General features: G+C 45.4%; 1 protein-coding gene across 2 annotated transcripts in view; it reads left to right on the top strand.

The window, feature by feature from the left end:
* LARP1B (La ribonucleoprotein 1B) overlaps positions 1-11,129 on the top strand; it is a 186,867-nt gene extending 175,738 nt beyond the window's left edge. For both annotated transcript variants that reach the window (XM_063920328.1, XM_063920327.1), the window contains exon 19: positions 9,360-11,129. In XM_063920328.1, the coding sequence (XP_063776398.1) occupies positions 9,360-9,533 (174 nt within the window). In that variant the 3' untranslated portion in view covers positions 9,534-11,129. The remainder of the gene's footprint in view (positions 1-9,359) is intronic.
* The last annotated feature ends 5,550 nt before the right edge of the window (positions 11,130-16,679 follow it).

Below are 16,679 nucleotides of genomic sequence, written 5' to 3'. Positions count from 1 at the left end.
AGCAAGCCACAAATGTGCATGTGTCTACTCAAACGATCAGAAACAGACTCCATGAGGGTGGTATGATGGCCCGACGCCCACAGGTGGGGGTTGTGCTTACAGCCCAACATCGTGCAGGACGTTTGGCATTTGCCAGAGAACACCAAGATTGGCAAATTCGCCACTGGCGCCCTGTGCTCTTCACAGATGAAAGCAGGTTCTCACTGAGCACATGTGACAGAGTCTGGAGACGCCAAGGAGAACGTTCTGCTGCCTGCAACATCCTCCAGCATGACCGGTTTGGCAGTGGGTCAGTAATGGTGTGGGGTGGCATTTCTTTGGGGGGCCGCACAGCCCTCCATGTGCTCGCCAGAGGTAGCCTGACTGCCATTAGGTACCGAGATGAGATCCTCAGACCCCTTGTGAGACCATATGCTGGTGCGGTTGGCCCTGGGTTCCTCCTAATGCAAGACAATGCTAGACCTCATGTGGCTGGAGTGTGTCAGCAGTTCCTGCAAGACGAAGGCATTGATGCTATGGACTGGCCCGCCCGTTCCCCAGACCTGAATCCAATTGAGCACATCTGGGACATCATGTCTCGCTCCATCCACCAATGCCACGTTGTACCACAGACTGTCCAGGAGTTGGCGGATGCTTTAGTCCAGGTCTGGGAGGAGATCCCTCAGGAGACCATCCGCCACCTCATCAGGAGCATGCCCAGGCGTTGTAGGGAGGTCATACAGGCATGTGGAGGCCACACACACTACTGAGCCTCATTTTGACTTGTTTTAAGGACATTACATCAAAGTTGGATCAGCCTGTAGTGTGTTTTTCCACTTTAATTTTGAGGGTGACTCCAAATCCAGACCTCCATGGGTTAACAAATTTGATTTCCATTGATAATTTTTGTGTGATTTTGTTGTCCGCACATTCAACTATGTAAAGAACAAAGTATTTAATAAGAATATTTCATTCATTCAGATCTAGGATGTGTTATTTAAGTGTTCCCTTTATTTTTTTGAGCAGTGTTTTTATATAATATATATATATATATATATATATATATTTTTTTTTTTATTATCCTTTATTTATATGACGCCACAAGGGTTCTGCAGCGCCCAATTACAGAGTACATAAATACTCACAACAGAAAAACAGCAACTTGCAGTTGAAGACAATATAGGACAAGTACAGGGTAAATAAACATAGCTACATCAGCAGATAACACTGAAATAAGTATCAAGTGGCAGAAGACTGCTGCAGTTGAAGATTATTGAAGTAAGAGAAAGGATAAGCACATGAGCGAAGAGGGCCCTACTCGTGAGAGCTTATATTCTAAAGGTGAGTGGTAGACAGACAGGGGTGACACAGACGAGGTACATAGAGAGCGTGGAACAGAGGGTTAGGATGAGATTTGGCTGGGTTTGTGTATATATATATATATATATATATATATATATATATGTGTGATACAGATATTTTCCTTAATCTAAGGTTATAGCTACTGTCCAGCAAAGCACTGCTTTAGCTTAGAGGCAATGTTTGCTGGCTTCTCCCTCTCTGTCTCCATCCTTGCAGGTGCTGTCTGGTTTTCTGTGTTATTAACCTGTTCCTGTGTGAGTGTACCAAAAACCCACGCTGCTCCATGAGCTCCAGTCTGACTCTGATAATGACGAGCCAGATTTGGAAGAGGGGGAGGTTGAGGGGGATAAGGGAGACAGAGCTCTGTGTCAGGGAGTGGAAGCTCTTATCTATTCTATTAGAGATGTCCTGAATATCCCTGATAAGGAGACAGAACCTGATGAGGAATTGTTTTTCAATGTAAAACCTAAAGGGGGGTACACACGGAGCGATAATCTAAGCAATCTGACTAGATTGCTTAGATTTTCAGCAAGATCGCTCCGTGTGTAGCCCTAACAGCGATAGCGATGCGCAGCCAATCTAGAGGGTCGCTCACTTCACCCGCTGGGTGAAGTGAGCGCCCCCCCCGTCTCCCCCCGCACGCTCAGCACAGATCACACTGTGCTGAGCGCCGGGAGCGATGTGTGCTGAGCGGTTCGCTCAGCACACATCTCTCCAGCATCGGGCCGTGAGTACTGGCCTTAAGTCTCATGCTACATTCCCTGTCTCAAAGGAATTAAACACGCTTTTTAAAGAATCGTGGGTTAATCCTGACAAAAAGTTTCAAACCCCCAAAAAGGTTGTTGCCTTCCTTCCCTTTTCTCCCTGAGGATAGGAAGGTGTGGGAGACTCCTCCTGCGGTGGATACTTCAGTGTCCAGACTGTCACGGAAAATTGGGCTGCCTGTACCTGGGGTTATCTCCTTAAAAGACCCTGCAGATCATAAGATCGAGACTACACTCAAATCCATTTACACTGCAGTGGGTGTCGCTCAGAGACCCACGATTGCTTGTGGTTGGATCACAAGGGCCCTTATTAAATGGACCGGTAATGTAATAGAGGGTTTTGACACCATGCCTCAGTATGAGCTTCTGATACTCCTGCAACATATTCAGGATTCGGCTAACTTCATGAGTGAGGCTATAAAGGAGATCGGCATACTCAACTAATGCTCTATGGCTGTGTCGGTGCGCATGGCTCTGTGGCTACCCTCCCCTCTCTGGGGGAAGCTTTGTTTGGTGAGGAACTAAACAAGTGGATTTCACAAGCAACTGCCGGTAAGTCCACCTTTTTGCCGTCTGCGGTTCCTCCAGCTAGACGTGCGTATCCCGGCCCCTCTCTCCAGTCCTTTCGTGTGGCCAGATTTAGGGGCAGACCCAGAGGTGCCTCTGATGCAGCTCAGGTAAATTAAGGTAAGCCACGCAGACGAGCGGCCGCTGATTCAAGGAGAATTTCAGGTGGGTGCTCGCCTCAAGTATTTCTGCCATATTAAGGCGGATTCCTGCCGGGATCCATGGGTGAGAGACCTAATTTCCAAAGGTTACTGGTTGGAGTTTAAACAGCTCCCTCCTCACAGATTCTTCAAGTCAGGCTTACCAGCTTCACCGGTGTCCAGAGTCGCTTTGCTGGAGGCCAGCCACCGACTGTAACAAACGCAGGTTATTGTTCCAGTTCCCCTCTACTCAGAAACAAGAGTTTTAGTTCCAGCCTGTTCGTGGTACTGAAACCGACGGTTTGGTCCAACCAATCTTGAACCTCAAATCCCTGAACCCTTACCGAAGGGTGTTCAAGATGGAATCCCTGAGTGTGGTGATTTCCGGCCTAGGTGAGGGGGAATTCCTGGTATCCCTAGATATCAAGGATGCGTACCATCACATCCCGATGTGGCCACCTCCTCAGGCTTACCTCAGGTATGCACTGCAGGATACTCACTTCCAGTTTTGGGCCTTGCCCTTTGGTCTCTCCACAGCATCAAGGGTGTTCACAAAGGTGATGGCGGAGATGATGCTACATCTTCGCGTGATGGGTGTGAACATCGATCCATACTTGTACGATCTTCTCATAAAAGCAGTATCCGAGGCTCGGTTGTTGGAAAGCATCGCCCTGACTACACGGCTACTGACGGATTATGGGTGGATCCTCAATCTGCAGAACTCACACCTGGAACCTTCGCAGAGGCTTCAGTTCTTGGAGATGATCCTGGGCACGGTGTTTAAGAAGGTGTTCCTTCCTATGGACAAGGCTTTGACTATTCCGTCAAGGGTACGCTCCGTTCTGAAACCTCCAAAAATCTTGGTGCATCTTTGCATCCGCCTGCTGGGCAAGATGGTAGCCTCATACGAGGCAATTCAGTACGGAAGGTTCCATGCACGTCCGTTCCAGCTAAATATGCTGAATAAATGGTCGGGGTCTCACCTGCACATGCACTAGAGGATATCCCTGTCACCAAGAGCATGGATTTCCCTGTTATGGTGGTTGCAGACCTCCCACCTCATGGAGGGTCGACATTTCAGAATTCAGACCTGGATTCTATTAATAACGGATGCGAGCCTCTGCAGTCGTGGTGCGGTGACCCAGGGGGCTCGGTTTCAAGGAAGGTGGTCACCTCAGGAGGCCTCTCTTCCAATAAACATTCTGAAACTCAGAGCAATTTACAATGCCCTTCTACAAGCTGCTTCTCTCCTCCAACATCAGGCCATACAGGTCCAGTCAGACAATGCCACGGCGGTGGCGTACCTAAACAAACAGGGAGGAACAAGAAGCAGGGCTGCAATACGAGAGGTGTCCAGGATAGTCATCTGGGCAGAACGCAACGCAAGGGCCATGTCGGCCATCTTCATTCCAGGAGTGGACAACTGGGAAGCAAACTTCCTCAGCAGACACGAGCTGCACCCGGGGAAGTGGGGTTCCAACTGTTGGTTCAATGGTGGGGCTGCCCTCTGATCGACATGATGGCTTCGAGACTCAACAAGAAGCTGCGTCGCTACTACTCAAAGATGAGGGATCCACAGGCTGCAGCAGTGGACGCTTTGACGACACCGTTGGTTTACCAGTTCGTCTATCTGTTCTGTCCGATTCCTCTCGTTCCCTCGGTCCTAAAAAGACTAAAAAGGGAAAGCATTCAGGCAATTCTGATTGCCCCAGATTGGCATTGCCGGGCCTGGTATGCGGACCTCCTGGCCCTGGCCTCTGCCACTTCAGAAAAATCTTCTACTGCAAGGGTCATTCGTCTATCCAGACTTACGGGGGCTATGTTTGACGTCATGGTGGTTGAAAGGGAGATATTAGCCCAAAAGGGCTTCCCACCAAGGTTATCTCAACTATGGTCCAGGCTTGGAAGGTGGTCATATTCTAGGCATTACCACGTCTCCTGGTGTGAAGGTCAACAGTACTCGACTGCTGAGTTTCATCTGGGCAGGTTCCTGCTATTCCCGCAAGCAGGTGTGGATATGGGCCTTCGTTTAGGCTCCATTAAGGTTCAGATCTCTGCCCTGTCTATTTTCTTCCAGAGGCAGCTGGCTGTTATTCCGGAAGTCCAGACGTTCCTGAAAGGTGTCCTTCGTGTTCAGCCTCCCTTTGTACCTCAATCTGGTTCTGACCTTTCTGCAATCAGATTGGTTTGAACCTTTGCACCGGGTGGACCTGAAATATTTGACTTGGAAGGCCGTGGCCTCAGCGAGGTGTCTCTCTGAATTGGGGGCGTTATCCTGTAAGAGCCCTTAATGGTGTTTCACGAGGATAGAGCGGAGCTCAGAACTCGCCCGCAGTTTCTGTGTGAGGTCGTTTCTGCATTTCAAATCAACCAGCCAGTTGTGGTTCCTGTATTGTCTGATACATCGGTTTCTTCAAAATCTTTGGACGTGGTTCAAGCCTGTCAGGAGAACAGCTTGTCACCGGAAATCTGATTCCCTTTTTGTTCTCTATTACTCTACAAAGATCGGATGTCCTGCTTCAAAGCAGTCTACTGCTTGTTGGATCCAGCTGATCATCCAACAGGCTTACTCTTCGGCATCCTTGCCGCTGCCGAATTCTGTTCAGGCCCACTCCACAAGATCGCAAGATTGGTGGGTTCCTCCTGGGCGGCTGCCCGTGGTGTCTCAGCTTGCAGTTATGCCGTGCGGCTACTTGGTCTGGTTCGAACACATTTCTAAAGTTTTACAAGTCCGATACCTTGGCTACTGAGGACCTTCAGTTTGGTCGCTCGGTTTTGCAGGGGTCTCGGCACTCTCTCACCCGGTCTGGGAGCTTTGGGACATCCCAGTATCCCCTAGGTTACAGAAAATAGGAATTTGATGCCGACCGGTAATTCCTTTTCTCCTAGTCCGTAGGGGATACTGAGCGCCCGCCTCTGTGCGTCGTTTAATTTCCTGCAAGCATCATTGTTGTGTTTCTCGGTTGGGTCTGCTGTTTCTGTCCCTAGTTTCAAGTTGTGGTTAGCGTGGCTATCCTCTTGTCATGATTGTGTGTTGGTTCGTTAACTCACCACTTTTTCTTATCTATTTTCCTCCTCTAAAAGTATGTCCATCTCTCGGGCACAGTTTTCCTAGACTGAGTTTGCAGGAGGGGCATAGAGGGGAGTAGCCAGCACACTGAAGAATTTTGAAAGTGCCGTGGCTCCAATGGACCCCATCTATACCCCATGGTACGAAAACCATCCCAGTATCCCCTACGGACTAGGAGAAAAGTAATTACTGGTAGGTATTAAATTCCTATTTTTCAAACCCAAACTGGCAGTTAGGAAGCTAATAGGCTGGTACTTTATCTCTCATTATCCATCTCCACTTTATCTCTTGTTAAGACTTAATACATTTGGGCCCTAATCCTGTAACTGCATATAAAAGCATTAACCACTTGCCTGGCATGGTCGCATCAGATTCGACCAGACCAGCAAGTGTTTTATCTGACCAGGTCGCACAGGATGCGACCAGTCAGATAGAGAGAGGGAAACTTCCCTCCGCTGCTGCTCTTTGAGGGACCGGAAGGTCCCTCTGCCTCCCTGCACCCTCCCCTCAGTGTTGCTGTGCTGCCGATTATTGCTGATCAGTCAGCACGGCAGGAACCCCCACCCAGTGGCTGCAGACAATGGCAGCCGCTGTGAAAGTGTAAAACAGCCACCCCCAGACCCCTCCTGTGTAGCTGGCAGCTGTCTTGGGAGTAAAAAGTAACGTTGCGATGTTACAGATCTTCCTGACCGACGTTTCAGGCAGGGGGGAAATTAAAAAGAAGCATGAAAAAAAATAAAAAAAAATATATATATATATTTAGATATTGCAGTTTGGGAGGAGAACACTGCACGTCATAGGACTCTAATACCTTACATTAGAGAACATTGGACGCTCACTCAAAGTGGAGGTTATTATATTGGGACACACAATTGTGTTGTATTGATCCCAAAATGAACTGTGGAAAGGTCCACCATTAACTGTACAGATTACCCCTCTGAAGAAGTCCTTTCAGGATGAAACGCGTCAGGGTTGTAAAGAGCGATACCTCTCCAAAACCAATTTGACATGAATATATGTTAAAATCTATATGTATGTGGAAAGGGTTCGCCTTTTTTATCTGTGAACTAGGTGTATATATTTTTAATTAAAAAAAAATCTTTACAAAGCTAATGGATTATCTGTATGACATGCTGGTTTAATTGTTGGAGTGAACGGAGCACCCTCTAATTAATTTTGTGCATATATATAAACTTTTTTTTCTTACTAAAATCATTTTGGATAAGGTTAAATTCATGTTCTTCACCTAATTCACTCATTAAAAAAAAAAAAAACGACAATTTTGGACCGTTTTTTTGTGGAGAAAAATCGTTAGTTAAGTGGTTAAGAGTAAAGCTGGCCAGATACACTTTTGCTTTGACAACTAATTGTGCTGATATCATACTGTGTGTGGCACTATCCAATAATGATAATGGTAAAGCAACACTTGGGTGAACCTTACTATACAAAAAGACGTGGATGGAAATAGATAATATGTATAAGATCAACAAAACAGATGATTATTTATATATATATATATATATATATATATATATATATATATATGGATGGATGTATATGTGTATGTTCCAGCATAACTCTGGAATGCCTGGAGCAATTTACACCAAACTTGGTGCACATATCCCTTACAATCTGGGGGGGAAAAAATACTGTGGGGGTAAGACACCCCTAGCTCCCCTAGGGGATGGGGGTGACATGTAAAAATCCATAGTTTTCGGTGTCGCGGAGATGAATAGTGACACTTCCAATGCCATTTAAGTCCAAGTTCAGCCCCCATCAACATGGGGGGTGAGAAGGGGCGAAAAATAAAATGTCCAAAATGACCGACATTAGTATCAAATTATGCCGACAAGGCCCATTACACAGTGACCCCTGGGGGAACAGCTCCTGCATAGACTACACCCGGCTCAAGTGATAACACAATGACAGCAGTCGGCAGTGTGTGCAGAGCCTGGGGGTGGGGCAGCCTTGCTACTACTGCTTCCACACTTAGCCACGTCAACAGACTATCACACAGATCCAACCGGTCCACGCTCTCCATGTTTAACATCCTCCTTGCGCTCTGCTACTCGCTTTCCACCAACTGATCTGCAGCAGAGTGATGCGGCTCCATCCCCGGCTACATAGCGACAGCGATGATAAATCGCATCAGGGTCACTGCTCCCTGTGACCACCCCCCGCACAACCGCCGTTATAACTACTACTGTCACTGTACAGGCCACTGACACCGGGGGGCACGGTGGCACCACTTCTTGGTAACGCAGATGTCTCCCTGCCGGTGTACCCTGCGCTGGCTGCTGTGCCCGGCTTGGGGAGGGGGTGATCCCGGGAGGTTCCAAGCTGCGGGCGTCCCCTCCGTCTCTGGGCTGCTCCCTCCAGGTGCTACTGCATGCTACCTTGCTGGGGGATGGGTGGTCTAAGTTTACCAGGAAGTCCTTCAAAATGAAAGTCATACGCATGGAAATACTTGAAATTCCATAGCAAAGCATGGGTATTTAGCTAGTCTTCTATTAAACACCGTTAAACTTGTTAATAGAATAAAATGCTATAAAGTTAGGTCACAGGACTGGAGATATTGTGTAGCTAGAACTTTGGGGCCTGCCTTTTCTTTCTCTGCTCTGCTACTTCGCCCACTATGCACAACATTTCCAGTTCTATAGAGAGAGGAACATCAGATTATCTTCCTCTGAGATAATCCCTTGCAGTTCTGTTTGTCACACAGTGAGTTCCCCACAGACAACGCAGAGGGGGCCAGGTCTCAGTCATAAGACCAACACCGGCATCCCAATGCTTAGCATCCCTCCAACCCTCCCTGAAGCCTAACCCTCCCTCCGCAGCCTAACCTTATAATCTCCCCCCTTTTCCCCACGGTCAAAACCTACAATAGGAGTCCCTGGCATACTTGTGTTCAGGATGTCGACTGTCGGGATTCCTGTATCAGCATTCCGGCATTATAAAAGTGTTGGAAAAGCCTTAAAACATGGAGTGTTTGTGTGCCGTTAGTTGAGTACCGTGGTTGGGAACCCATGCTTTATAATAACGGTCATTACACCATTTTCTTGTACAAAAAAGCTATTAGGAAAGTTATCTCAAATGTTCCTTAGTGGGCCATGTCCCTGCCTATTATATAACATCATCACACTGCTCATCTTATTTTCAGCATGGATGCTAGAACAGGAGAACAGAGTAATTATGCTAGGAGATACAATGCCCTACGAAGAAGCTTTAGCAGAATTATATGATGAGTATGTAGCACTACATTATACAGTGTGATCCTTTATAGATTACGCTGCCCATAACACAAGCATTGGATCCCAGTAATTTGTCGGGTAGCCCTTTGCTGTATTGTTTTCAGGCCATTTCAGCTCTGACATTGTTTTTCTACGGTGTTATATAGAACATTCACCTCCATTCTAAATTGATGTGCTGTGTAATCTACATGTGATGCCTCATGTATCTGATGTGCCTGCATTACAGCCTCCTATAGCTGAAGAATGCGGGCGGCGCAGACATCCATCGAATTCCGCAGATGCAGATACTGGCCATCGGAAACACCGCTCTGGCTCCTCCAAGACCAGTCTTACAACTAAACAATCAGCTGCCAGCCATGCTCATGGCCGCACTAAAGTAAACACTCAGCAGCTTGGATAATAATGCCATCTACACTGATTATGGGCAGGTCTTCTGACATTTGCCCAGGATAACACGTAATACAGGAGTGTTTTAAATTATGGCACCATGGGTGAAGACTGAATGACTGGGTAAAGACCAGCAATGCATTATTTCTGTTATCACAATGAAGTTTTAAATATGTATTTCAGTTCTGATATGATGTATTGATTTGTTTGAAATACAAGAAAGTGATTTTAATATGAAGCTGGGTTTCAGAAGTTGCACTCCTTGTGACTGTGCAGGCAGCGTGGATGCTTTATCTCTCTAACAGGTGCTTTAAAACCTTTTTAAACTAGCCATAAAAGTACGTTTTCATCTACATTAAATACCAGCTTGTGTGTATAATTGTAAAAATGACAAAAGAAAACTTTTTTTTGCATATGACATTAACTATTTTAAACAAAGGCTTTGGGAAATGGCAGCGATCTCTCATCCTGACATTTCAATATGTAGATACATGTAGAAATAGGAGTTGTGTTTTCTTCTGTTGCTGGATATCTGCATACTTAATTAATGAAACAATGATTTATGTGGGATGCTATTCAAAGTAACACTTTCATTGAGAACTATTTTATTACTCTTTTTAATAGTCTTATAAATTGTCCTTATTTCATATTATGCTTGTTGATCTCTCTTTGCCATTAGAATTATTTGCGGATATGTATTTTGGCTATAAAGCGTTGTTGATTCTACTTTTCACAGAAGTTATTTATAGCTGATATTTTATGTGCAGCAGATTTCTCGATTATGTGTATATTTTGTCTTTATAATAATGATTTTACCAATAGGAAGACAAGTATTTCCTTCACATGCAAATTGTGATCCATTGTTTCAACCTTGACCAGTGGTCAATATAATTTTTTTAATTTTTTTTTACATTATACAGATTTTTGTCCCCTGAACTCCACTGCTTTCATTTATGATGTCCATCGTCTTTACAAAAATCCGGAGTGTTTAAAAATGTGCTACATAAAGCATTAAGCACCAGCCATGGGATGTAGTTACATTGCCGGTAGTCTGGATTCTGGCGGTCAGGATACAGACACCAGAATCCTGACCACTGACAATACTGCCAGCCTGAATCCCGGCTAACAGGGGCTATTGTCCATTACACCCATAGCGTGAAAATAGAACCTGTGGCGATCCACTGAGTCCTCAGCGTTCCAGCGTTGTGCTCACCCCCTTGCTGGCATTCTAGCGGCCGGGAAACCTGCCCGCCAGCATCCCATACCCAACACCAAGTCATTATGAGTAGTCCTTTTTTAACCAATAGCAGTAATATTCCAGGTTTGATATTGGATTGATGGACATTTAGTATTTTTGGAGTGCTAAAGTTACACAAAAACTGTGAGCTCTCAGAGTGTTATCTGCTGATTATTTCTCATTAAACTGTATAATTAAACTGTATCCCAAAAATAATGCAAAAGTAATTTATTTCTATTATACCGGTGTATATAAAGTAGAATACAATTTAATATGCTATTGCTTTACAATTATATTTGTGGAAATGTGTGATATTATAGCATTTACCTTTTTTTGGTTTTTATATGAAATAAAATATATATTTCTATGCAACTTGTTGGTGTTTTCTGTCCTGGTTGTGTAAGAGCCTACACGCACACACACAGGCATCAGGTTTTCAAGCTGTTTCGATTATTCCACCACCTCCAAAGTTATCATTGGAAAGAATCGGAGAGCAATTGCACAGGATTGGCTAATATAATACCATAAATTCTTATCTCTGTATCAGGGAAAAGATAATTGTTCCTCTTTCATCCATCTGTGTGATGTTGCATCATTATCTCTCCCCAACCCCCGCTACTATTTCCCTCCACCACCAGCAGCACCTCAGTCTAGTTTTTGTGCCGTCGAGTGAAGGCACAATTCTTTTGCACCTTTTAGTTAGGTTTATTTTCTTTATTTGCTGCTTTTGGACTCTGTGTTTAGACCCTGTTTACAGGCGACAAACACAAGGAGAGTGAGAGTAGTTAGGCTAGAGGGCTTCTGTGAACTCTATATCTGACTCCTCTGGGGAGTTACTACACCGCTTAGGTCTCTGGGTCTCCCCCTCTCGCCGGCTCACAGAAACGGAGGAGGCGCTGGGCCAGGTAGGAATAGCCAATGTCACCTAGGTAGCTCTGGGCTGTGACCCTTCTTATGCTTGCTCCACTTTGTGCACTCTTTTGCCGTAATGCGTGCGGCTCTACTATGCCTGGCTTCCCCGGATCCCTGCTGTGCTGGCTGCTTTGGTGCTCCTGTCTGCAGCAGGCGGGAAGCAGGTTACAGACTTGGCTGACAGCGGCAGCAGGACCCTTGGGAGATCGCTGTAACTGATCTACGCTTGCTGGCATCACTTGGCTCTGCCCCCACATTGGCTTTGATCCTGGCACCATTATGTCAGCCTCCAGGCACCACATAAGCACCGCCCTCAGGTTTTCCGTGGGCCGGCATTTTCTTACACCTCTTGTGCCATTATCTTGCTCCCAGCTACCAGCGCCGCTTAGTCTCACCCCCAAACAACTCTGTAGGTGGGATCTGTATGTACTGGTGTCATTTTACAGCTCTCAATCAGCACAGCATGCTGGGGGACCGCTTCCTGTCATCCTCTGCACACTGTGGCTACAGAATAGCAAGTATATTGGGACTACTACAGACATCTGTACTTTGTCCACCAGCTTTGTCTTTTCACAAAGGAGATAGAGATATATATGTATTATGTGTGTGTGTATGTGTGTATATATATATATATATATATATATATATATACACACACATATATATATATATATATATATATATATACACACACACACCAACCGATCTGACACTCAAAAGCTGTCCCAAAGGAGAACTGACCAGGTGCCCTCCGCAGTGTGTGTGTGTGTGTGTGTGTGTGTGTGTGTATATATATATATATATATATATATATATATATATATATATATATTTACTTTCTCATTCAAATGAATGAGAAAGTGTGTCCAAACTTTTGACTGGTACTATATATATATATATATATTTATCTATTACCAGTTATTTATGTGGCGCACACATATTCCGCAGCGCTTTACAGAGAATACTTGGCCATTCACCTCAGTCCCTGCCCCAGTGGAGCTTACAATCTATATTCCCTAGCACAGTTATACGCGCACACAGTCATACTAGGGTTCATTTTGTCAGAAGCCAATTAAGCTACCAGTATATTTTTGGATTGTGGGAGGAAACGGGAGTACCCAGAGGAAACCCACGCTAGTATGGGGAGAATATACAAACTCCAACATAGTTAACCCATGACCTTAGTGCTGTGAGGCAGTAATGCTAACCATTACAGTACCCCCAACAGTTCATGTTTTCCAGGTCTCCTCACAGGATTGCAAGTGAAATAATTTGCTCCACCTGTGGGTCTTTTATAATGTGTCGGTGAGCAATGAATACACCTGTACAACTGCTAGGTGACCTGAAAAACATGAACTGTTGGGGTACTTCAGGACCGAGGTTGAGAACCACTGATTTAAAACATCCTACCTGTGTTTCAGTATTCACTACTTTGGCTTTCACATACTTCTGTTGATAGCATTGTGTATATTATCTGTGGACACTACTTACACACACACACACACACCAGGTGATTGTCGGTGGCCATCTTTTTTCATTCATACTACGCAGGGCCGGATTAAGGTTTGTGGGGCCCTCTATCAATAAAAAAATTATATAATGGCGATTTTATAAAAAAATAAAGTATAATTTATCAACCAGCACTGTGATTGTGTTCAATTCCTTAAGAAAGAAGATATAGTATTTTTGGGAAAACCATAATGCAAATGGCACTTTACAAAATGTACCCTAATGTTCCAAGTATCTTGTGTATGCACTACCACGTTTGCCAGGGATGTCAAGGTGAAACATCGACGATATCACTCCTGGAGCGTATCATCTAGTGTGTACCCAGCATAAGTGTGCCTGTGTTTGTAACTTTATTTAACTAGAGGGCAGTACGGATGGTGTAATGGTTAGCATTACAGCCTCACAGCACTCCGGTCATGGGTTCGATTCCCACCATGGCTGTGTGGAGTTTGTATATTCTCCCCGTGCATGCGTGAGTTTCTTCCGGGTACTCAGGTTTCCTTCCACAATCCAAAAATATACTAGTAGGTTAATTGGTCCCCAACAAAAATTAACCCTAGTGTGTATGTATGTGCATGTACATGTGGTAAGGACTATAGATTGTAAGCTCCACTGGGGCAGGGACTGATGTGACTGGCCAAATATTTTCTGTTAAGCGCTGCAGAATATGTGTGCGCTATATAAATAACTGGTACTAAATAAATAAATACTAAGGGTTAAGGCCCATACACACTTGACGATAAAATGAACGACGTCGTTCATTTCAGCCCTCATCAACGACGTCGCTCATTATATCGTCAAGTGTGTATGCATCCGACGACCACCGATGCGCGGCCCCGTGGGACGTTAACGACCCTCGCTTATCTGTGGAGCATGTATGCTCAATTTCCACTATGGTCGTTACCGACCAGAGACGTCGTTGAATGTGTATGGTGTGAACGACGAAAGACCAACGACCAAGCCACTGTTCACCAGCCCTGTTCCCAGCTCATTATTTTAATAAACTGTTCAGCTTGGGTGCTTCAACGATGAATGGTCTATGGTCTTTGGTCGTTGGTACTGTGTATGCTCATGTCGTTTGCTCAGCTGTTCAAGGGAAGTCGTTAACGACGGTCGTTAACGACGTGTGCATCGTCAAGTGTGTATGGGCCTTTAGATTCAAATGTTTGAAAAGTCGGTTGGGTGTCTTCATTTTGGTATCCGTTTGGATGGTCGACCATGTTATGGTTGACAATCATTAGGTCGACCACTATTAGTCAACATTGACATGGTCGGCACATGAAAGGTCGACATGAGTTTTTCAAGTTTTTTTTTTCTTTTTGGGAACTTTTCCATACTTGACGATCCACGTGGACTATGATTGGGAACGGTAATCTGTGCCGAGCGCAGCATGGCGAGCCATGCGAGGGGACGCGGTGCACTAATTGGGGTTCCCTGTCACTTTACGCAGAAAACGACACCAAAAAAGTTTTAAAAAACCCTCATGTCGACCTTTTCATGTGTCGACCTTTCATGTGTCGCCCCCATTTGTCCATGTCGACCATGCCAATATCGACCAATAGTGGTCGACCTAATGACTGTCGACCATAACATGGTCGACCATTCATACCGGAACCCTTTATTCCATTGACCAAGATGTACGGCTGTGTTGAAGATCCCCGCACGCTTGTATACAAACAATAGTGTGGCACTCCAGAGGAATAAGCAGATGCTGAGGCAGAAATTTGATCAAATTTCTAGCTCAGCGTCTGCTTATTCCTCCGGAGTGCAGCACTATTCTGGCTATATGGGACGTGTTAAAGCTCCCTCTAGAGGACGTGGCGTCACAGCAGTCATTTTTCTTTAAACAAAACAAGCTTAATGTCACTTTCCATGATTCTGCAGAGTTAAATATATTCAAGCTGGCCTGGAAAAATCCAGACAAAAAATTCCAAGGGGTAAATTTACTAAAATGGGAGTTCTATTTAAGATGGGATGTTGCCCATAGCAACCAATCAGTGTCTACTTCTCATTTATCTAGCACCTTCTAGAAGATAATACCTGGAATCTTGTTGCTATGGGCAACATCCCATCTTAAATAGAACTCCCATCTTAGTAAATTCCTAGTGTCCAAAACATTTTTGCACACTTTCCCATTTGCTCCTGAAGGTAGGAAATTTTGGGAGGAACCCCCAGGAAGTTGATGTGTCAGTCTCTCGCCTGTCCAAAAAGGCGGTGCTGCCTGCCCCGGGCTCCTTTACCATGAAGGATCCTGGGGATAGAAAAATAGAGACTACACTCAAATCTATTTACATGGCAGCAGGTGTATCACAAAGGCCGGTTATTGCGGGTTGCTGGATGACCCATGCCATTCATTCCTGGGTCACTCAAATTCAGGGGGCCTCTTGGGGAATATGCCCTTGGTCACTATGGTGACCCTCTTAAAACACATGTCCATCGAAGACCTCTGCCACTACGAAGCGATCTTCTTCGACAAGGACCGTTCGTCTACCCGGACTTACGCCGACTTCGTTTGACAGCATGGCGGTTGAGCGGAACATCCTAGCTCACAAGGGCCTTTCCAAAAAGGTTATTGCTACCATGGTACAGGCAAGAAAAGTGGTAACATCAAAACACTATCATCATATCTTGAGAAGATATGTCTCTTAGTGCGAGGAGCGCACGTATCCGCCTGCTGAGTTTCACTTGGGACGTTTCCTGCAGGCTGGTGTGGATAAAGGCTTACGTCTGGGTTCCATTAAAGTCTTTCAGAAGAAATAGGCAGTGTTGCCAGAAGTTCAGACATTCTTGCAAGGGGTACTCCACATCCAACCTCCTTTTGTGCATCCTACGGCACCCTGGATTCTGAATGTAGTGTTATATTTTATACAGTCTTCCTGGTTTGTACCTCTGATGACTGTGGAAGACAAGTACCTCACGTGGAAAATGGTGATGTTACTGGCCCTGGCTTCTGCTCGACGTGTCTCAGAATTGGGGGACTTGACGTGTAAAAGTCCATACTTGGTCTTTTACGGGGACAGAGCGGAGCTCCGGATTAGGCAGTAGTTCCTGCCGAAGGTTGTCTCTGCGTTTCACTTGAATCAGCCTATTGTGATTCCGTCCAGTTCTGGTGCTTATCCTCCGGAAGCATTGGATGCTGTGCAAGCCTTGAAGATCTATGTCAAGAGAACGGCTCGGATCAGAAAGACAGATTCTTTGTTTGTGCTATATGATGCACAGAAAAAGGGTTGTTCTGCTTCAAAGCAGGCCATTGCTTGTTGAATTCGGTTTACTATTCAACAAGCCTATGTGTCGGCAGCCTTACCTGTTCCTAAGTCTCCGAAGGCCCACTCTACGAGATCAGTGGGCTCTACCTGGGCAGCTGTCCGTGGAGTCTTGGCCTTATAACTTTGCTGAGCTGCTACCTGGTCGGGGAAGAACACTTTTTTGTGAAGTTTTACAAGTTTGATACCCTGGCCAAAGAGAATACCCAGTTTGGGCAAGCGGTGCTGCAGCAGTCTC

The sequence above is a fragment of the Pseudophryne corroboree genome, chromosome 1, assembly GCF_028390025.1.
Source record: "Pseudophryne corroboree isolate aPseCor3 chromosome 1, aPseCor3.hap2, whole genome shotgun sequence".
Classification (NCBI taxonomy): Eukaryota; Metazoa; Chordata; class Amphibia; order Anura; family Myobatrachidae; genus Pseudophryne; species Pseudophryne corroboree.
The sequence above is the reverse complement of the archived record's forward strand: the minus strand, read 5'-3'. Positions and strand labels throughout refer to the sequence as shown.